General features: G+C 45.8%; 1 protein-coding gene across 4 annotated transcripts; it reads right to left on the reverse strand.

The window, feature by feature from the left end:
- LOC115174088 (protein eva-1 homolog B) lies at positions 1-13,936 on the reverse strand. Of its 4 annotated transcripts, none has more exons than XM_029732759.1 (4): positions 13,535-13,936; positions 9,906-10,121; positions 1,176-1,301; positions 1-645 (listed from the first exon to the last, which is right to left on the reverse strand). In XM_029732759.1, exons 3-4 carry the CDS (start codon positions 1,240-1,242, stop codon positions 224-226), a joined length of 489 nt encoding a protein of 162 aa, XP_029588619.1. In that variant the 5' UTR covers positions 1,243-1,301; positions 9,906-10,121; positions 13,535-13,936; the 3' UTR covers positions 1-223. The 4 variants fall into 4 exon arrangements, with proteins under 4 accessions (XP_029588619.1, XP_029588618.1, XP_029588620.1 ...); XM_029732758.1 differs by lacking the exon at positions 13,535-13,936 and adding an exon at positions 10,385-10,684; XM_029732760.1 differs by lacking the exon at positions 13,535-13,936 and having other exon boundaries at positions 9,906-10,167.
- Between the last annotated feature and the right edge of the window lie 4,553 nt (positions 13,937-18,489).

The raw sequence follows: 18,489 nt of genomic DNA on the forward strand, positions 1-18,489 counted from the left end.
TTTGTGAAAATATATATTTGTGTCATTCTCAAAACTTTTGGCCACGACTGTACATGAATGATAATGAAATAAGTTTGTACATAAAAAACTAAAAAAATCATTGAATGAAAAGATGAAGGTGAATCTGTGCCAGCCTAATAAAGTCAGCTACAGTGTTTGTCTGGAGTAGATCAACCCTAATTAGTTCAGGGTTCAGACCATGCGTTTTAGGTCCTTTAGTCCGTTAGTGGTAGTGTACCCGTCCGATGGTCCCTGTTCCAGTGGTCAGTATATCAGGCTGTCCGTTCCTCCAGATCTCCCTGACGATGCGCTCCCTGTCCTCCAGTCGTCTCGCCCTCTCCAGCTCCTCCGCCGACGCAAACACATTCACGCTCCTCAAAGTACCGTTCGATTGGCTGCTGCGGTCGCTCATGGGCGCAACCGTCACTTTAGGGATCTCTGCCTCCTCCCCTTCTTCCACATCCACACTCTCCTCATCCTCCTCTTCTTCACTGGACTCCTTCAGTTGTCTCCTCTCTGGGGAGGGGGAAGGCTTAATGGTACGGCGGGTCCTACAGGTGATGCCGGTGACCAGGAGGCACAAGGCCAGGAGCAGGCCAAAACACACACCCATCATGAAGTACAGAGCAAAGCTCTCTGGGTTAGCTGTATGGGAAAACAGATTGTTAGATCACTCACCTACAAAAGCCTCGTAAATCCACACTGACTGTTCACTTGTGAGATCAGGTGTTCAATAGGGCCATTCGTAGTCTCATTCAAACTAAATACAACAACAGCATGTGAATTGTCCGTGCTTTGAGAATGCCTCGATGGGTATCAGTTCCTGTCAAAACTCTTCACAGTGAGTACGAGCAGAAAAAGGCCCCTGTCTGTTCTGACTGTATAAGCCACTTTCCTTTAGCTGTAATAGAAGTGCAGGAAACGAGGACGTTTACATAATATTTGAGAGGGTGAGCATGCAGACACTTTCACAGTTCAGGGGTGTCAAGCCAAAGCAGACAGTACACATAAGTCCCTAAAACGGATCGTGGTTCTACACCAAGGTAACGGCTCTTTCTGAAGCAATTCTCAAAGCATCAGAATGAATAAAGAAAAAGACAATATTACATAAAAAATAATGAACAAAGGGTCACTTTATCCTAGAACTATAAGCAGAAATAACAAGGGGGTCTTACCTTTGATGTGAGCATAGGTAGCCATGCTGTTACTTAGCAGCTCCATGTCTTTCCTAATTGGTTCCATTTTGACCTCTCTGCTTGTTTGTTGACAACCATTCACCAGCCTGTCTCCAATATGAGGTCCTGTGGTTGAAAAATAATTGACGTATTAGAACTGCCCCCCACAGACAGGAAGTAATCACCATTTTATCTTCTACTATGACACTTGGTGTCATCTGCAATGGGAGGAACTGTGTCATTTTCTGACGGCCAGCTCTGTGTCTCGCTGTCTGAGTTCATTCTCTCTTCCACTGAGTCTCAGAAGGCTTAGAGATGATAATGTAACAGAATGCCTCCATGTATTCCCCATCCCCACCCAGCCATTAGAGATGATAATGTAACAGAATGACTCCATGTATTCCCCATCCCCACCCAGCCATTAGAGATGATAATGTAACAGAATGCCTCCATGTATTCCCCATCCCCACCCAGCCATTAGAGATGATAATGTAACAGAATGCCTCCATGTATTCCCCATCCCCACCCAGCCATTAGAGATGATAATGTAACAGAATGACTCCATGTATTCCCCATCCCCACCCAGCCATTAGAGATGATAATGTAACAGAATGCCTCCATGTATTCCCCATCCCCACCCAGCCATTAGAGATGATAATGTAACAGAATGCCTCCATGTATTCCCCATCCCCACCCAGCCATTAGAGATGATAATGTAACAGAATGCCTCCATGTATTCCCCATCCCCACCCAGCCATTAGAGATGATAATGTAACAGAATGCCTCCATGTATTCCCCATCCCCACCCAGCCATTAGAGATGATAATGTAACAGAATGACTCCATGTATTCCCCATCCCCACCCAGCCATTAGAGATGATAATGTAACAGAATGCCTCCATGTATTCCCCATCCCCACCCAGCCATTAGAGATGATAATGTAACAGAATGACTCCATGTATTCCCCATCCCCACCCAGCCATTAGAGATGATAATGTAACAGAATGCCTCCATGTATTCCCCATCCCCACCCAGCCATTAGAGATGATAATGTAACAGAATGCCTCCACGTATTCCCCATCCCCACCCAGCCATTAGAGATGATAATGTAACAGAATGCCTCCACGTATTCCCCATCCCCACCCAGCCATTAGAGATGATAATGTAACAGAATGCCTCCACGTATTCCCCATCCCCACCCAGCCATTAGAGATGATAATGTAACAGAATGCCTCCACGTATTCCCCATCCCCACCCAGCCATTAGAGATGATAATGTAACAGAATGCCTCCACGTATTCCCCATCCCCACCCAGCCATTAGAGATGATAATGTAACAGAATGACTCCATGTATTCCCCATCCCCACCCAGCCATTAGAGATGATAATGTAACAGAATGCCTCCACGTATTCCCCATCCCCACCCAGCCATTAGAGATGATAATGTAACAGAATGCCTCCACGTATTCCCCATCCCCACCCAGCCATTAGAGATGATAATGTAACAGAATGCCTCCATGTATTCCCCATCCCCACCCAGCCATTAGAGATGATAATGTAACAGAATGACTCCATGTATTCCCCATCCCCACCCAGCCATTAGAGATGATAATGTAACAGAATGCCTCCACGTATTCCCCATCCCCACCCAGCCATTAGAGATGATAATGTAACAGAATGCCTCCATGTATTCCCCATCCCCACCCAGCCATTAGAGATGATAATGTAACAGAATGCCTTCATGTATTCCCCATCCCCACCCAGCCATTAGAGATGATAATGTAACAGAATGACTCCATGTATTCCCCATCCCCACCCAGCCATTAGAGATGATAATGTAACAGAATGACTCCATGTATTCCCCATCCCCACCCAGCCATTAGAGATGATAATGTAACAGAATGCCTCCACGTATTCCCCATCCCCACCCAGCCATCACCACTACAGGCCAATGAAGTGTCAACGATCATTGTGATGGGCACATTGTGTTCCTGGTAAGTTTCTTCGCTAGGGCCCCACTGAGGACACCATACCCAGACAAAACACATATATCTTGCCGACGTCGGTCTGACAGCGGGTATATCGTTAGTAGACCACGTACCATTTAGAAGGACAGAGGGAGGGCGGCTGTGAGTGAGGAAGGTCAAAATGCATGTGCACTGCACCGTCACATGGCCGCTCAGCATCACAGAGTCAGCCGTAGATCGTGTTGACATCGACATTGGGACGAGTGTCACAATGCTTGAATAGCTGCCTTCTATCGATGCATTATAATTCCTTACCTGCGGGTGGCACGCTTCACATATTTTAGGCATAGCCTACCTATGGACAGGCAAACACTTTCAGTTCATGGTTGGCAATACTGTTATCAGAAAATATGTCTAAAACCTATAGGCTTAAATCAATAAATAAAAGCACATTTTCTGATTACAGTACTTGTCCCATGCATTCTTTTCACCGTATGTGGCTCAAATGTAAAGTTTTTTTGTTGTTGTAAATATATTCATCACATATTCACTGCTCTTAGCCTGTAATAAAACCTTAGTTCCATCTTTATTAAACAAACTGCACACCCTCTGTATAAGCAATCTTTTTGTTAAATGTGATGTTTCTGTTTCTCTGTTCCTTGTTCCTCTCTTCTCTGTGCTGGGGTTCTTTTAAGAACTTGATGCTATAGCAATAGCCTAATAAACTTGACATTAACTTGAATCTTCTCTCTTCATTTTACCTACAAACAAAATCACCTATATTCTAGTAAAGCATATTGTTTGTATTATTGCCAGCATCATTTATCTAATAATCTTTCTTATATTTTCCATTCAAATTCGATGTTTACACTCATTTGGTAAGGGTAATTCAAACCGTGTAGTGAAACATTATTTGCTGTTGGCTCCGAACTCAAATAAAGGTATTTTTGAATGTCTGTATTGGAGCGACTAGGCAGCATGCAGCTTTAACATGCATCGTCCAAACAGAGGCTGAAGGGTGAATATGATCTAATGCCGACGTCTCAGCAACTTGTTGCCAATGTGCAAACGCTCTCCATACTACGTCGGCCTGATGTATCATGTATCCGCCGGGCCGACGTCGGCAAGACGTGTATGTGTGTTATCTGGGATAGTCCCCACTAAGGACACCATAGTCCCCACTGAGGACACCATAGTCCCCACTGAGGACACCATAGTCCCCACTGAGGACACCATAGTCCCCACTGAGGACACCATAGTCCCCACTGAGGACACCATAGTCCCCACTGAGGACACCATAGTCCCCACTGAGGACACCATAGTCCCCACTAAGGACACCATAGTCCCCACTGAGGACATCATAGTCCCCACTAAGGACACCATATGCCTCACTAAGGACACCATAGTCCCCACTGAGGACACCATAGTCCCCACTGAGGACACCATAGTCCCCACTGAGGACACCATAGTCCCCACTGAGGACACCATATGCCTCACTAAGGACACCATAGTCCCCACTGAGGACACCATAGTCCCCACTGAGGACACCATAGTCCCCACTGAGGACACCATAGTCCCCACTGAGGACACCATAGTCCCCACTGAGGACACCATAGTCCCCACTGAGGACACCATAGTCCCCACTGAGGACACCATAGTCCCCACTAAGGACACCATAGTCCCCACTGAGGACACCATATGCCCCACTAAGGACACCATAGTCCCCACTGAGGACACCATAGTCCCCACTGAGGACACCATAGTCCCCACTGAGGACACCATAGTCCCCACTAAGGACACCATAGTCCCCACTGAGGACACCATATGCCCCACTAAGGACACCATAGTCCCCACTGAGGACACCATAGTCCCCACTGAGGACACCATAGTCCCCACTGAGGACACCATAGTCCCCACTGAGGACACCATAGTCCCCACTAAGGACACCATAGTCCCCACTGAGGACACCATATGCCCCACTAAGGACACCATAGTCCCCACTGAGGACACCATAGTCCCCACTGAGGACACCATAGTCCCCACTGAGGACACCATAGTCCCCACTAAGGACACCATAGTCCCCACTAAGGACACAATAGTCAGTCAGCTTGCTTTCCTAACCGAGTTCTGTGTCCAGTTATCTGTTAATCTGTTTGTATTTATGGTATTTCTGTAGCAGTGACCTGGCTGACCCTTTCTTGTGTGTTCAGAGCGGGGGTTTCACTTTTCCCACAGAAACACACATGAATGCTAAGAAGAACAGTGTGGGGTCTCCTCTGGGAAATGGGAGAGAAGAGAAGCTTGTGTCGTACTCCAGAGAGGAGAGCCGAAGAGAGAGGGAGGAGGAGAGATCTTAAAGACAAACATACATAGGCTTCAGACAGAGATTGAGGGTGAACCTGGGGACTTGGGGAGGGAATAGGATGAAATCCCATGGTTTCAATCATAAATCTAACGACTGCTCAGTGGTGTAAAGTACTTAAGTAAGAATACTATAAAGTACTACTTAAGTAGTTTTTTTTAAACTTTGTTATTTATATTTTTGACAACTTATACTTTTACTTCACTACATTCCTAAAGAAAATAATGTTATTTTTACTCCATACATTTTCCCTTGGCACGTGTTACAATTTAAATGCTTAACAGGACAGGAAAATGGTCCAATTCACACACTTATCAAGAGAACATCTCTGGTCATCCCTACTTTCTCTGATCTGGCGGACTCACTAAACACAAATGCTTCGTTTGTAAATTATGTCTGAGTGTTGGAGTGTGCCCCTGGCTATACATAAATGAAAATAACAAGAAAATTGTGCCGTCTGGTTTGCTTAATATAAGGAATGTCAAATTATTTGTCCTTTTACTTTTGTTTTTGATACTTAAGTATATTTTAGCAATTCCATTTACTTTGATACTTAAGTATATTTAAAACCAAATACTTTTAGACTTTCACTGAAGTAGGTATTTTACTGGGTGGCTTTCACTTTTACTTGAGTCATTTTCTATTAAGGCATCTTTAATTTGACTCAAGTATGACAATTGGGGACTTTTACCACCACTGTAACTGATGACTGACTTCCTCCCTCATAACAATCAGTCCATTGCATGCAATCCAACAACAGTGGGTGCAATGGCAGAATGTTGTTCTTTCTCTGCCTCTTTCCTCAGTTTAAAATCATGCCCATCAGGACCCTGTTTCCCCACCCTGATCTTTATCCCGCCAACTCTTGGCAGCAGACCCTGACCCTGTTAACTCTCAAAGGCACATTTTGCCAATTAAATGGTGGTCGCCATGGCAGCGTTGCTGCTTTGTTGGTCCACAGACTCATGGGAGATGATGGGTCTTGCTGCCTTGCCCGAGTCATGGGCCGTGTTCGAGAGTATCAAATTCATGATGCATTGTGGTTAAATGGTGACTGACTGACTGATATACAAATAATGAGTAGTTATTTATGATGCAAGGTGATTTGTAGATCAGTCAGTTAGTTGGCAGTCGCCTGCACTGTCGGCTACAATGTTGAACAAGCCCATAGTTAACTGCATACGTGGAATATGTCTGAAAGTGGGCATTGTGAAACAAGTGGGAGGATCAAGACCAGTGAATGTATTGAAACCTAACAGCTAATTGGGTAGATTGGTTGCCAATCAAGACCATTTCGTGTGGCTGCTTGCTGCTTCCTTGTAGCGTTTTAGCTAAACCTAAACATAACTGGGTGAAGGGTCTAAATGGGGCAGCAGGTAGCCTAGTGGTTAGAGTGTTGGACTTGGAACCAAAAGGTTGCAAGATTGAATCCCTGAGCTGACAAGGTAAAAATCTGTTGTTCTGCCCCTGACTTGCCTAGTTAAATAAAGTTTAAAAAAAAAGTATTCTCCTAACCTGCCATGTTAATTATCCTAACCTGCTACGTTAGTTCTCCTAAACTGCCATGTTAATTATCCTAACCTGCTACATTAGTTCTCCTAAACTGCCATGTTAATTATCCTAACCTGCTACGTTAGTTCTCCTAAACTGCCATGTTAATTACCCTAACCTGCTACATTAGTTCTCCTAAACTGCCATGTTAATTATCCTAACCTGCTACATTAGTTCTCCTAAACTGCCATGTTAATTATCCTAACCTGCTACATTAGTTCTCCTAAACTGCCATGTTAATTATCCTAACCTGCTACATTAGTTCTCCTAAACTGCCATGTTAATTATCCTAACCTGCTACATTAGTTCTCCTAAACTGCCATGTTAATTATCCTAACCTGCTACATTAGTTCTCCTAAACTGCCATGTTAATTATCCTAACCTGCTACATTAGTTCTCCTAAACTGCCATGTTAATTATCCTAACCTGCCTAACCAGTTTAGTTAAAATGCTACAAGGAAACAGGAAGCCTTGAGTGGCAACCAATCTGCCGAATTAGCTGTTAGGTTGACACACTGGTGTTGGTCCTCCCAGTTGATTTGCAAAACCCACTTTCAGACACTCCACATATGCAGTTACCCATACTTGCCTTGTCCTATCAGAGCACTGAGTTATCTACTTAGTTATTTAGGCTGGATAACTGATTTGACTTTTGAAATATCTCACCAACTCCATCCTTGTTTTTTTCCCAGGCTTTAATGACATAAGCGCTGTGAGTAATTTGGTTTTGAGTTCAGTTCATTCAAAGACAAACAATGTTTTCATTTAATTAGGCCTTGCATGGCCTCCGTTTTCATTTCCCAAATCTTACAAATTACCACGGTAGTGTTTCCTTGCTATGAGTCAGGCAGATTGAAAAAGGTCCAAGTTTGGAAGAGTCGATGGCTTCCTTTTTACATTTGTTTTTTCATATTTTAGAAACATTTCTGTACTTGTGGGTATGTGTTGGCATCTTGAAATGTAATCCCTTATAAACACATTCTACTCCCTGTGGATTCCGCTTCCTGTCCCTCTCTTTCTTCCCACCAAGGCACATTCTCCAGACAGTTTTATCACAAACAACCATAAAACTTTGTCACAGCCAACAAGAAACAGTACCGTGATAAAAGTTTCTCTCGAAGTCTGAAAATATCCGGAGGCAACATATCCATGGTAACTGGTGATAGAAGACATATGTCTCTTTAGTCACACAGTTCTTTAACACCTCCCAATAACGTGCACAGGGTCAGCAGCTGTGATTGTTTATACACCTCATAAACCGCTCTGCCTTCAACCCGACACATTTCCTGCTTAGATAATCCAATTGGATTCAAACAATGAGATTCTAAACCTTTGAATTTATAGGTATTATACTTATCATTGGTGCCTTGTAACAGATATCATCTTACAACACAGCAACTTGGAGAGAGGAGGTGATTCTGTTGTCATAATACAACAAACATGGTGACAACAAAAAAAGCGCCAAAAGCGCATGTGTTGTTTAACAACATACATGTGTGTCAGGCCGGGAGACGGGCGGCTCTCATCCTGTTGCTGTGATAAGTAGAGGATGTCGAGGCGGTACGGCTCTCATCCTGTTGCTGTGATAAGTAGAGGATGTCGAGGCGGTACGGCTCTCATCCTGTTGCTGTGATAAGTAGAGGATGTCGAGGCGGTACGGCTCTCATCCTGTTGCTGTGATAAGTAGAGGATGTCGAGGCGGTACGGCTCTCATCCTGTTGCTGTGATAAGTAGAGGATGTCGAGGCGGTACGGCTCTCATCCTGTTGCTGTGATAAGTAGAGGATGTCGAGGCGGTACGGCTCTCATCCTGTTGCTGTGATAAGTAGAGGATGTCGAGGCGGTACGGCTCTCATCCTGTTGCTGTGATAAGTAGAGGATGTCGAGGCGGTACGGCTCTCATCCTGTTGCTGTGATAAGTAGAGGATGTCGAGGCGGTACGGCTCTCATCCTGTTGCTGTGATAAGTAGAGGATGTCGAGGCGGTACGGCTCTCATCCTGTTGCTGTGATAAGTAGTGGATGTCGAGGCGGTACGGCTCTCATCCTGTTGCTGTGATAAGTAGAGGATGTCGAGGCGGTACGGCTCTCATCCTGTTGCTGTGATAAGTAGAGGATGTTGAGGCGGTACGGCTCTCATCCTGTTGCTGTGATAAGTAGAGGATGTCGAGGCGGTATGGCTCTCATCCTGTTGCTGTGATAAGTAGAGGATGTCGAGGCGGTACGGCTCTTATCCTGTTGCTGTGATAAGTAGAGGATGTTGAGGCGGTACGGCTCTCATCCTGTTGCTGTGATAAGTAGAGGACGTCGAGGCGGTACGGCTCTCATCCTGTTGCTGTGATAAGTAGAGGATGTCGAGGCGGTACGGCTCTCATCCTGTTGCTGTGATAAGTAGAGGATGTCGAGGCGGTATGGCTCTCTGCTTCTGCTGCTGCTACTATGCCTATAAAGAGTCTTTATAGTCTGTCATTATAAAGTACAGACATTAATATGAGGAACAGTCTACTAATAAACCTCCATGTCATCGTGTTACTTCCAGTGTACAGGATCACTTTTTAGGTAAGCTAATAAAGTTATTTCCGAAATTGTTAGGAAACCAATATTTTCCATAGAAAACATCACATGTAAAAAGGCAAGACAATAAATCCTCATCATCATCATCATGAGGACATCAACAGTAGGACCTACAGACAGAACTAAAGTGACAAGTGAACGCAAAACTAAGTTAATCTCACACACTCGCCTTAATCCTGATAAAGATACAACAACGATTCCAAGTCTAGAAGGAGCAGCTGTCCATCGATCTACGGGTAAAGCAAATACCGCAACAGACTGTAATAAAGTGGAAGAGAAACCTGAGGATCCCAGAGGTGTAGAGGAGTAGGAGTCCGATCAGACTGTTGAACTGCTGATCCAAGGCTCAGTTAGTCAGGGCTGCTTGACATGGCCTCTCTGTAGAGCTGGAGACAGAATCAGATAGAGAAAAGTGCTGCTGCATCTCTCCCCGACATCAGGGCCAGCTGTACACCACAACCAGAAAGAGGACCAGCCAAACCCGGGACCGAGAGAGGCTGTCAATGGGGAGGTGTTTCCAGAGAGAGAGAGCGAGAGAGCGAAAGAGAGGGAGAGAGAGCAAGAGAGCGAGAGAGAGTGAGGGAGGGAGGGTGGGGCCTGATTAGCATTTAGCAACTCTATAACATTAAACAAACACACAACAAAAACCAAAACACTGTAAAATGGATTGTGAGTAAACCCCAAAACACCCTAAAATGGATTGTGAGTAAACCCCAAAACACCCTAAAATGGCTTTCCCAAATCCTCATACACGACTTACTCTGAAGTATGCTTGTGCTGTAGTGAGTGTCCCTATTTGTCAGGGTCTCACTGCTCACCAAGACATGGGCCTGTGACTGCACGGTGAATGGCGATCTCCGCTGTGGGCCATGCCACAGTGCGGTAGCTCTGTTCAGTGTTTAGCCAGGAGGGTGGAACAGGAAATAGCTAGTAGACTACTGTCGGCACAGGGCTCTGGTGTGCTGCTGCTCTGGGAGGGACTGACTGGGGATTAAACAACCTCCGTGTTGTGGTCTCAGGGGCTCCGTCCCAAATGGCACCCTACTCCCAATACAGTCCACTACTTCTGACCAGAGCCCTATGGCCCCTTGTCAATAGTAGTGCACTATGTAAGGGATAGGGTGCCATTTGGAACAGACACAGGGTTTTGGGGATTCAACAGTATGTCTCTAAATAAACCGTTTCACACCAGCAGGTGAAGTCTGAGACAGAAAATATAACATCCGGTTGTCAGTGTAAATCATAAAAGTTGTTTATGCGGTTATATTGTGTAAACCATAGACATACATCACATTATGAGATCAGTGAATAAACGTTGTTTCTTCTTATTCTGAAGGGGCTTTCACAACCAAAACACAGAATTTTGAATTCCTTCTGAAGAGCTATTCTGAGCTAAACAGTGTTGATGTGGCAGTCAGTCTAACGGCTTCAAAAGCAGTTATTATGTGGTTGATGTCACAGAGGTTTCCCAAGGTTGGTCTTTTAGAAAACATTTGTTTTCTAAAAGAAGTCTCAAACCCAAATCACACCACAGGTCCCTGACTAACAATGATGGAACGGCACAGGGGAATTCCAGAGAGCCACTGGTGTAACTATATACTTTATTTACCACATTCCATAGGGAAAAATTGACCCCGGCTGTATTCAACTAGGCTTTGTACTACACTCTATACACGTACCAGACTGGTCACGGTGCTTGGGACAGTCCATCTTGTTCTCCTGCTGCCACCGCCTGTGTTTTGTCAGGCCTGTCCTCTTCCTGACACTGCTAATAAATAACATACCCCTTCTGAAATTCCACAAATTCCCAAACCCTCTCATATCCCGCTCTACCGCCATAGAATCATTCCGTCCTCTTGCTGCTCAATGCCATTGGCCACAAGAAGTTCCATCCTGGTTCCGTGACCACCAGTCCACCAATCACAGTTAAGAATGACCCAAAAGGCTTGCATGAGAGGACTCTGTTTGTGATAGGGAGAGCTGAGCCCTGTTTTTTTGTCCCCCCTCCAAACTGGTATTGATCATGAATAATGTGTTCCCTCCTTCAGACTGGTATTGATCATGAATAATGTGTTCCCTCCTCCAGACTGGTATTGATCATGAATAATGTGTTCCCTCCTCCAGACTGGTATTGATCATGAATAATGTGTTCCCTCCTTCAGACTGGTATTGATCATGAATAATGTGTTCCCTCCTCCAGACTGGTATTGATCATGAATAATATGTTCCCTCCTCCAGACTGGTATTGATCATGAATAATGTGTTCCCTCCTCCAGACTGGTATTGATCATGAATAATGTGTTCCCTCCTTCAGACTGGTATTTATCATGAATAATGTGTTCCCTCCTCCAGACTGGTATTGATCATGAATAATGTGTTCCCTCCTACAGACTGGTATTGATCATGAATAATGTGTTCCCGGTTTGCCTTGGCGGGGGTCCCTGGACAAGAAAAGGTTGAAGACCTCTGGTGTAGAGTATGAGGGAGTTTGATTAAACTGAACCGCGGCCGGCCCGGGATGTGAACGGGCAAAAGCAGTGAAGGAGGAACGCCCTTGTCAAATGGAACAGTAATCTATGCCGCTCTGTCATATCAACAAGGCAGCCTAATGCATCGTTCAGAAACATACAGCACCAGTCAACAGTTTGGACACACCTACTCATTCAAGGGTTATACAGAAGATAGCCCTATTTGGTAAAAGACCAAGTCCATATTATGGCAAGAACAGCTCAAATACGCAAAGAGAAACAACAGTCCATCATTACTTTAAGACATGAAGGTCAGTCAGTCCGGAACATTTCAAGAACTTTGAAAGGTTCTTCAAGTGCAGTCGCAAAAACCATCAATCACTATGATGAAACTGGCTCTCATGAGGACCGCCACAGGAAAGGAAGACCTTACTACTGCTGCAGAGGATAAGTTCATTACAGTTACCAGCCTCAGCAATTGTAGCCCACATAAATGCTTCACAGAGTTTACGTAACAGACACATCTCAACATCAACTGTTCAGAGGAGACTGTGTGAATCAGGCCTTCATGGTTGAATTGCTGCAAAGAAACCACTACTAAAGGACACCAATAAGAAGAGGAGACCTGATTGGGCCAAGAAATATGAGCAATGGACATTAGACCAGTGGAAATCTGTCCTTTGGTCTGATGAGTCCAAATTTGAGATTTTTGGTTCCAACCGCCGTGTCATTGTGAGATGCAGAGTAGGTGAATGGATGATCTCTGCATGTGTGGTTCCCACCGTAAAGCATGGGGGAGGAGGTGTGATGGTGTGGAGATGCTTTGCTGGTGACACTGTCAGTGATTTTTTTAGAATTCAAGACACACTTAACCAGCATGGCTAGCACAATATTCTGCAGCGATACGCCATCCCATCATCCCATCTGGTTTGCAAATGTTTTTTTCTTTCCCTAGCAGCACCAATTCATTTCATTCAACTAATCAACTCATTATCAGGCCTTTGATTGGTTGAATAAGCTGTGTTAGATTTTTTCCCCCCTTGCACTATGTGTACCCTTTTGGGTTCCCAAGACCAGGTTTGAGAAACACTGAAGTAATGCACAATGAAACTTGGTTTGGCCAACGGAACTCAGAGGTAATGGTGAGTCATGTGCATCGATTGAAGTCCAGCTGCAGTGTAGTGGATAACCACAGTAACATTAGGCCAAAACTACAACACTGATTGTACAGCTCCCACCTAAACATCACCATCACGGTCTGGGGTGAAGATTCCCCTAGGTGCTGATCGAGAATCAGCGTCCCCTCCCCATTCCGATCCTTAAAAAATAGTGGGCGAAATGCAAAACTGACCAAAGATCAGCGTCAAGGGGAAACTTCACCCTACACCCATCAACACCGTCATAGTTCAGTAAGTTCATCCATCATGGCAGGCGGCCCTTACTGCTTAGTCCCTCTGGTGGTTCAGTCTGTTCAGCGATCCGAGTCAGTTCTGTGTTGAGAGGAAAACAAAACACGTCATTTGAGGCATATACACAGGATAATTAAGTACAACTGTTGCTTGGCACAGATCTGCTGTTTAGTCTTAAAGGGGAAGGGAAACATTATGCTTTAGAACACCAGCTAACTGTAAATCCTGAAGTGTTTCCATTCCCCTTTAAGAATACAAACCGATGACACATGGTGGTTGTCTTTAGTTCCTCAGTCAGACCTCAGGTTTAGTTCCTCAGTCAGACCTCAGGTTTAGTTTCTCAGTCAGACCTCAGGTTTAGTTTCTCAGTGGTTTAGTTTCTCAGTCATACATCAGGCTGTGTTTACATTATTTCTTAGCTAACATGTGCACTATACCCCTGTTATAATCACTTAAAGCTTTTAAAATCACACAATACCACCATAGATACCTGTATTGCTTGAATATGAATCACTTCAAATTACTGATCTCCACTCCCTATTGAGTCTTTACCGTAGAAGGCAAAGATCATACCAATGACTTGCTTGGATCAAACCAAAGAGTTTGACCCGGAACTCTGTTTCAGTATCAGTGTTTGGGTTCTGAACCTCTATTCCACCCATTAGTTGAGCCAGCAGGTTCGGCTCCTCTTTGGCAAGGTTTTTGGGTTCAGAGATCGCCTCTGGATCAAAGAGAATATAGTGGGGTTCTGTCCCAAATGGCACCCTATTCCCTATGTATTTTTGACCAGGGCTCATAGGGCTCTGGTCAATAGAATAAACTAATGTAGACATTATGAAATGCGTTTCTATAGCTTCCAAAATAGTATTTACAAAAGTAGGGGAGTGCCAAGACATAGGAGGCACGGTGGTTTTAACACAGCGCCCCCTATCAGTCATCTAGTGTATATACTGTATAAATCATTTTTGGTAAAAAACAGGAAATATTATAGACCAGCAAAATATTAATACAGTTACTATTCATAACTGTAGTATATAATATATTAGACACATCAGTGTCTTGAAACACAACTAACAGAGTAAAATCAGGCTAGATTACAGACCAACAAACTATTACTACAGTTAATATTACTAACTTTAAAATGCAATTTATGACAGTCAATACAATTTCTCTTGGCCTTTACGATGCATTACTGTATTACCTCTCACTCACCACTCATGGAGAACCAAGAGCCAGATAGAGTTGATCTGCTAACTAGTTGTTCAAACGTGTTAAACACCTCCTCGTCGTGTTACTGACAAGTAGAGGAGTACCTGATTAACCCCGGGACTTCTGTCCCATGGTGCACTGGGCCTGTGGGGATTAACCCTGGGACTTCTGTCCTATGGGGCACTGGGCCCGTGGGGATTAACCCCGGGACTTCTGTCCCATGGTGCACTGGGCCCGTGGGGATTAACCCCGGGTTTTCTGTCCCATGGGGCACTGGGCCCGTGGGGATTAACCGTGGGACTTCTGTCCCATGGGGCACTGGGCCCGTGGGGATTAACCTTGGGACTTCTGTCCCATGGGGCACTGGGCCCGTGGGGATTAACCCCGGGGCTTCTGTCCCATGGGGCACTGGGCCCGTGGGGATTAACCCCGTGGCTTCTGTCCCACTGGGCCCGTGGGGATTAACCCCGGGTTTTCTGTCCCATGGTGCATTGGGCCCGTGGGGATTAACTCTGGGACTTCTGTCCCATGGGGCACTGGGCCCGTGGGGATTAACCCCATGGCTTCTGTCCCACTGGGCCCGTGGGGATTAACCCCGGGTTTTCTGTCCCATGGTGCATTGGGCCCGTGGGGATTAACTCTGGGTTTTCTGTCCCACTGGGCCCGTAGGGATTAACCTTGGGACTTCTGTCCCATGGGGCACTGGGCCCGTGGGGATTAACCCCGGGGCTTCTGTCCCATGGGGCACTGGGCCCGTGGGGATTAACCCCGTGGCTTCTGTCCCACTGGGCCCGTGGGGATTAACCCCGGGTTTTCTGTCCCATGGTGCATTGGGCCCGTGGGGATTAACTCTGGGACTTCTGTCCCATGGGGCACTGGGCCCGTGGGGATTAACCCCGTGGCTTCTGTCCCACTGGGCCCGTGGGGATTAACCCCGGGTTTTCTGTCCCATGGTGCATTGGGCCCGTGGGGATTAACCCCGTGGCTTCTGTCCCACTGGGCCCGTGGGGATTAACTCTGGGTTTTCTGTCCCATGGGGCACTGGGCCCGTGGGGATTAACCCCGTGGCTTCTGTCCCACTGGGCCCGTGGGGATTAACCCCGGGTTTTCTGTCCCATGGTGCATTGGGCCCGTGGGGATTAACCCCGTGGCTTCTGTCCCACTGGGCCCGTGGGGATTAACCCCGGGGCTTCTGTCCCATGGGGCACTGGGCCCGTGGGGATTAACCCCGTGGCTTCTGTCCCACTGGGCCCGTGGGGATTAACCCCGGGTTTTCTGTCCCATGGTGCATTGGGCCCGTGGGGATTAACTCTGGGACTTCTGTCCCATGGGGCACTGGGCCCGTGGGGATTAACCCCGTGGCTTCTGTCCCACTGGGCCCGTGGGGATTAACCCCAGGTTTTCTGTCCCATGGTGCATTGGGCCCGTGGGGATTAACCCCGTGGCTTCTGTCCCACTGGGCCCGTGGGGATTAACTCTGGGTTTTCTGTCCCATGGGGCACTGGGCCCGTGGGGATTAACTCTGGGACTTCTGTCCCATGGGGCACTGGGCCCGTGGTCGAGAGGGCAAAGCGTCCGTTGGGATTCTGCACTTTATACTTGAGGAAAAGTGACACCTGGTAGAGACAATAATTCATTTTTTTCAGTTAGTTTTTTCTACATCAGAATGGGTAAACATACTCTTTATTTGCATGCCATTCATTTAGTTTTATACAGAAACAATATTCTGTAGTTTTCAAAAGCCGATAAAGATAAAAAGAGACTTACCCTGACATGCAAGGGTGTGTACACCTTTAACAGACACGGAGAGTGGATGGATCAACAGATTTAGTTTGGCATCCTATGCAGGATGTGGGCGAGGCAGCAGCAGCAGATAAATGTCATCGTCTCTGTAGTTTAGGCAAAGCATTCATGTAATCTGTCGCAAAGAATCAGGCTACGTCCCAAATGACATCCAATTCCCTACATAGTGCACTACTGTTGACCAAGGCCCAATAGCGTGCCAGTGATGGGGTCACTACCACAACGATCTTTTGGTGTGTCTCGTCCACTTGGTTAAGAACACTGGTGGTGTCTCTTACAAACTACCGGATGGTGTCTCTGGTCCTATAAGATAAGTAGCAGGTCTCTGTGACGTGGGCAGAGCACGAGTTGGTATTTGAAAGCCATCACCATCAACTCATACAGGTACACAGACAACATCATACAGAAGAAAACACAAAGGACAGTATGTTAACTGAAAAATAATGTAGGCCTAATACAAGATGACATGACTGGTATCTCTCTGTTCATATCTGGGAGGAGACTCTTGAAGGGGCTTGAAGGATAGGCCGCAACGTTTCCCAAAGCTCGTCGCCATTGGAGTCTGGAGCAGTGAAAACACGTTCTCTTCACCATCTGGCAGTCCGACCGATGAATCTGGGTTTGGCGGATGCCAGGAGAACGCTACTTGCCACAATGCCAACTGTAAAGTTTGGTGGAGGAGGAATAATGGTCTGGGGTTGTTTTTCATGGTTCGGGCTAGGCCCCTTAGTTCCAGTAAAGGGAAATCTTAATGCTACAGCATACAATGACATTCTAGAACAATTCTGTGCTTCCAACTTTGTGGCAACAGTTTGGTGAAGGCCCTTTCCTGTTTCATAATGACAATACCCCCGTGCACAAAGCGAGGTCCATACAGAAATGGTTTGTCGAGATTGGTGTGGAAGAACTTGACCGGCCTGCACAGAGCCCCGACCTCAACCCCATCAAAAACCTTTGGGATGAATTGGACCACCGACTGCAAGCCAGGCCTAATCACCCAACATCAGTGCCCGACCTCACTAAAATTCTTGTTGCTGAATGGAAGCAATGTTCCAACATCTAGTGGAAAGCCTTCCAGAAGAGTCGAGGCTCTGATAACAGCAAAGGGGGGGATCAACTCCATATTAATGCTCATGATTTTGAAATTAGATGTTCGACAAGCAGGTGTCCACATACTTTTGGTCGTGTAGTTTATGTCCAATATCTAACATCAGTGAAAAAAACAAAAATACCGGGATATATCAGATTGTTGAACACGCAATAGCCTATAATTGCAGTGCTGTCTTGTATGACAAGCTTTCTGAACCAATCACATGGGCTCCTGAGTGGCGCAGCGATCTAAGGCTCTGCGTCTCAGTGCACGAGGTGTCACTATTGTACCTGGTTTGAATCCAGGCTGTGTCACATCTGGCTGTGATTGGGAGTCCCAGAGGGCCGTGCACAATTGGCTCAGCGTCGTCCGGATTTGGCCGGAGTAGGCTGTAATTGTAAATAAGAATTTGTTCTTAACTGATTTGCCTAGGTAAATTAAGGTAAACATTTTTTTGGGGGGGACTGACTACTAGCTAGAACAGTAGTACAGGATATAGCCTACAGCTATATGAGGAGAGGGATCTGACCGGCTAGGATCTCTTTTTCTGTCGTCCTGTGACCATACGCCTGCAATGAAGTGATATTTAGGTAAATACATGTGTATAATGACAAATACATATGTTTAGAGATCAGGATCACACAACGACAGTGTGTCTGGGGTTAGCTAGCCATCTAGCTAGCTAGGCTACTTAGAAAGGATTGGGATTAATTGGCTGCCTACACAAAGCTAACATGAAAAGCTAACATAACTATGTTAACCGAGCTACAGACTACCTTCCTGTGTATTATCATCGGCGCTATTCTGAGTTTGAGAATATAGAGTATTTCAACTCCGAGGTTAATAAAAACCAGGGGAAGTGTCCTCATAGACATTTTGAATCAGA

Source organism: Salmo trutta, chromosome 34, assembly GCF_901001165.1.
Source record: "Salmo trutta chromosome 34, fSalTru1.1, whole genome shotgun sequence".
Classification (NCBI taxonomy): Eukaryota; Metazoa; Chordata; class Actinopteri; order Salmoniformes; family Salmonidae; genus Salmo; species Salmo trutta.

Bases quoted from the DNA above. Each gene is read 5' to 3' on its own strand.
- LOC115174088 (XM_029732759.1), bottom strand. From the start codon at position 1,242: ATGGAACCAATTAGGAAAGACATGGAGCTGCTAAGTAACAGCATGGCT. The intron at 646-1,175 runs GTAAGACCCCCT...TTTCCCATACAG, and splicing joins TACCTATGCTCACATCAAAG to CTAACCCAGAGAGCTTTGCT.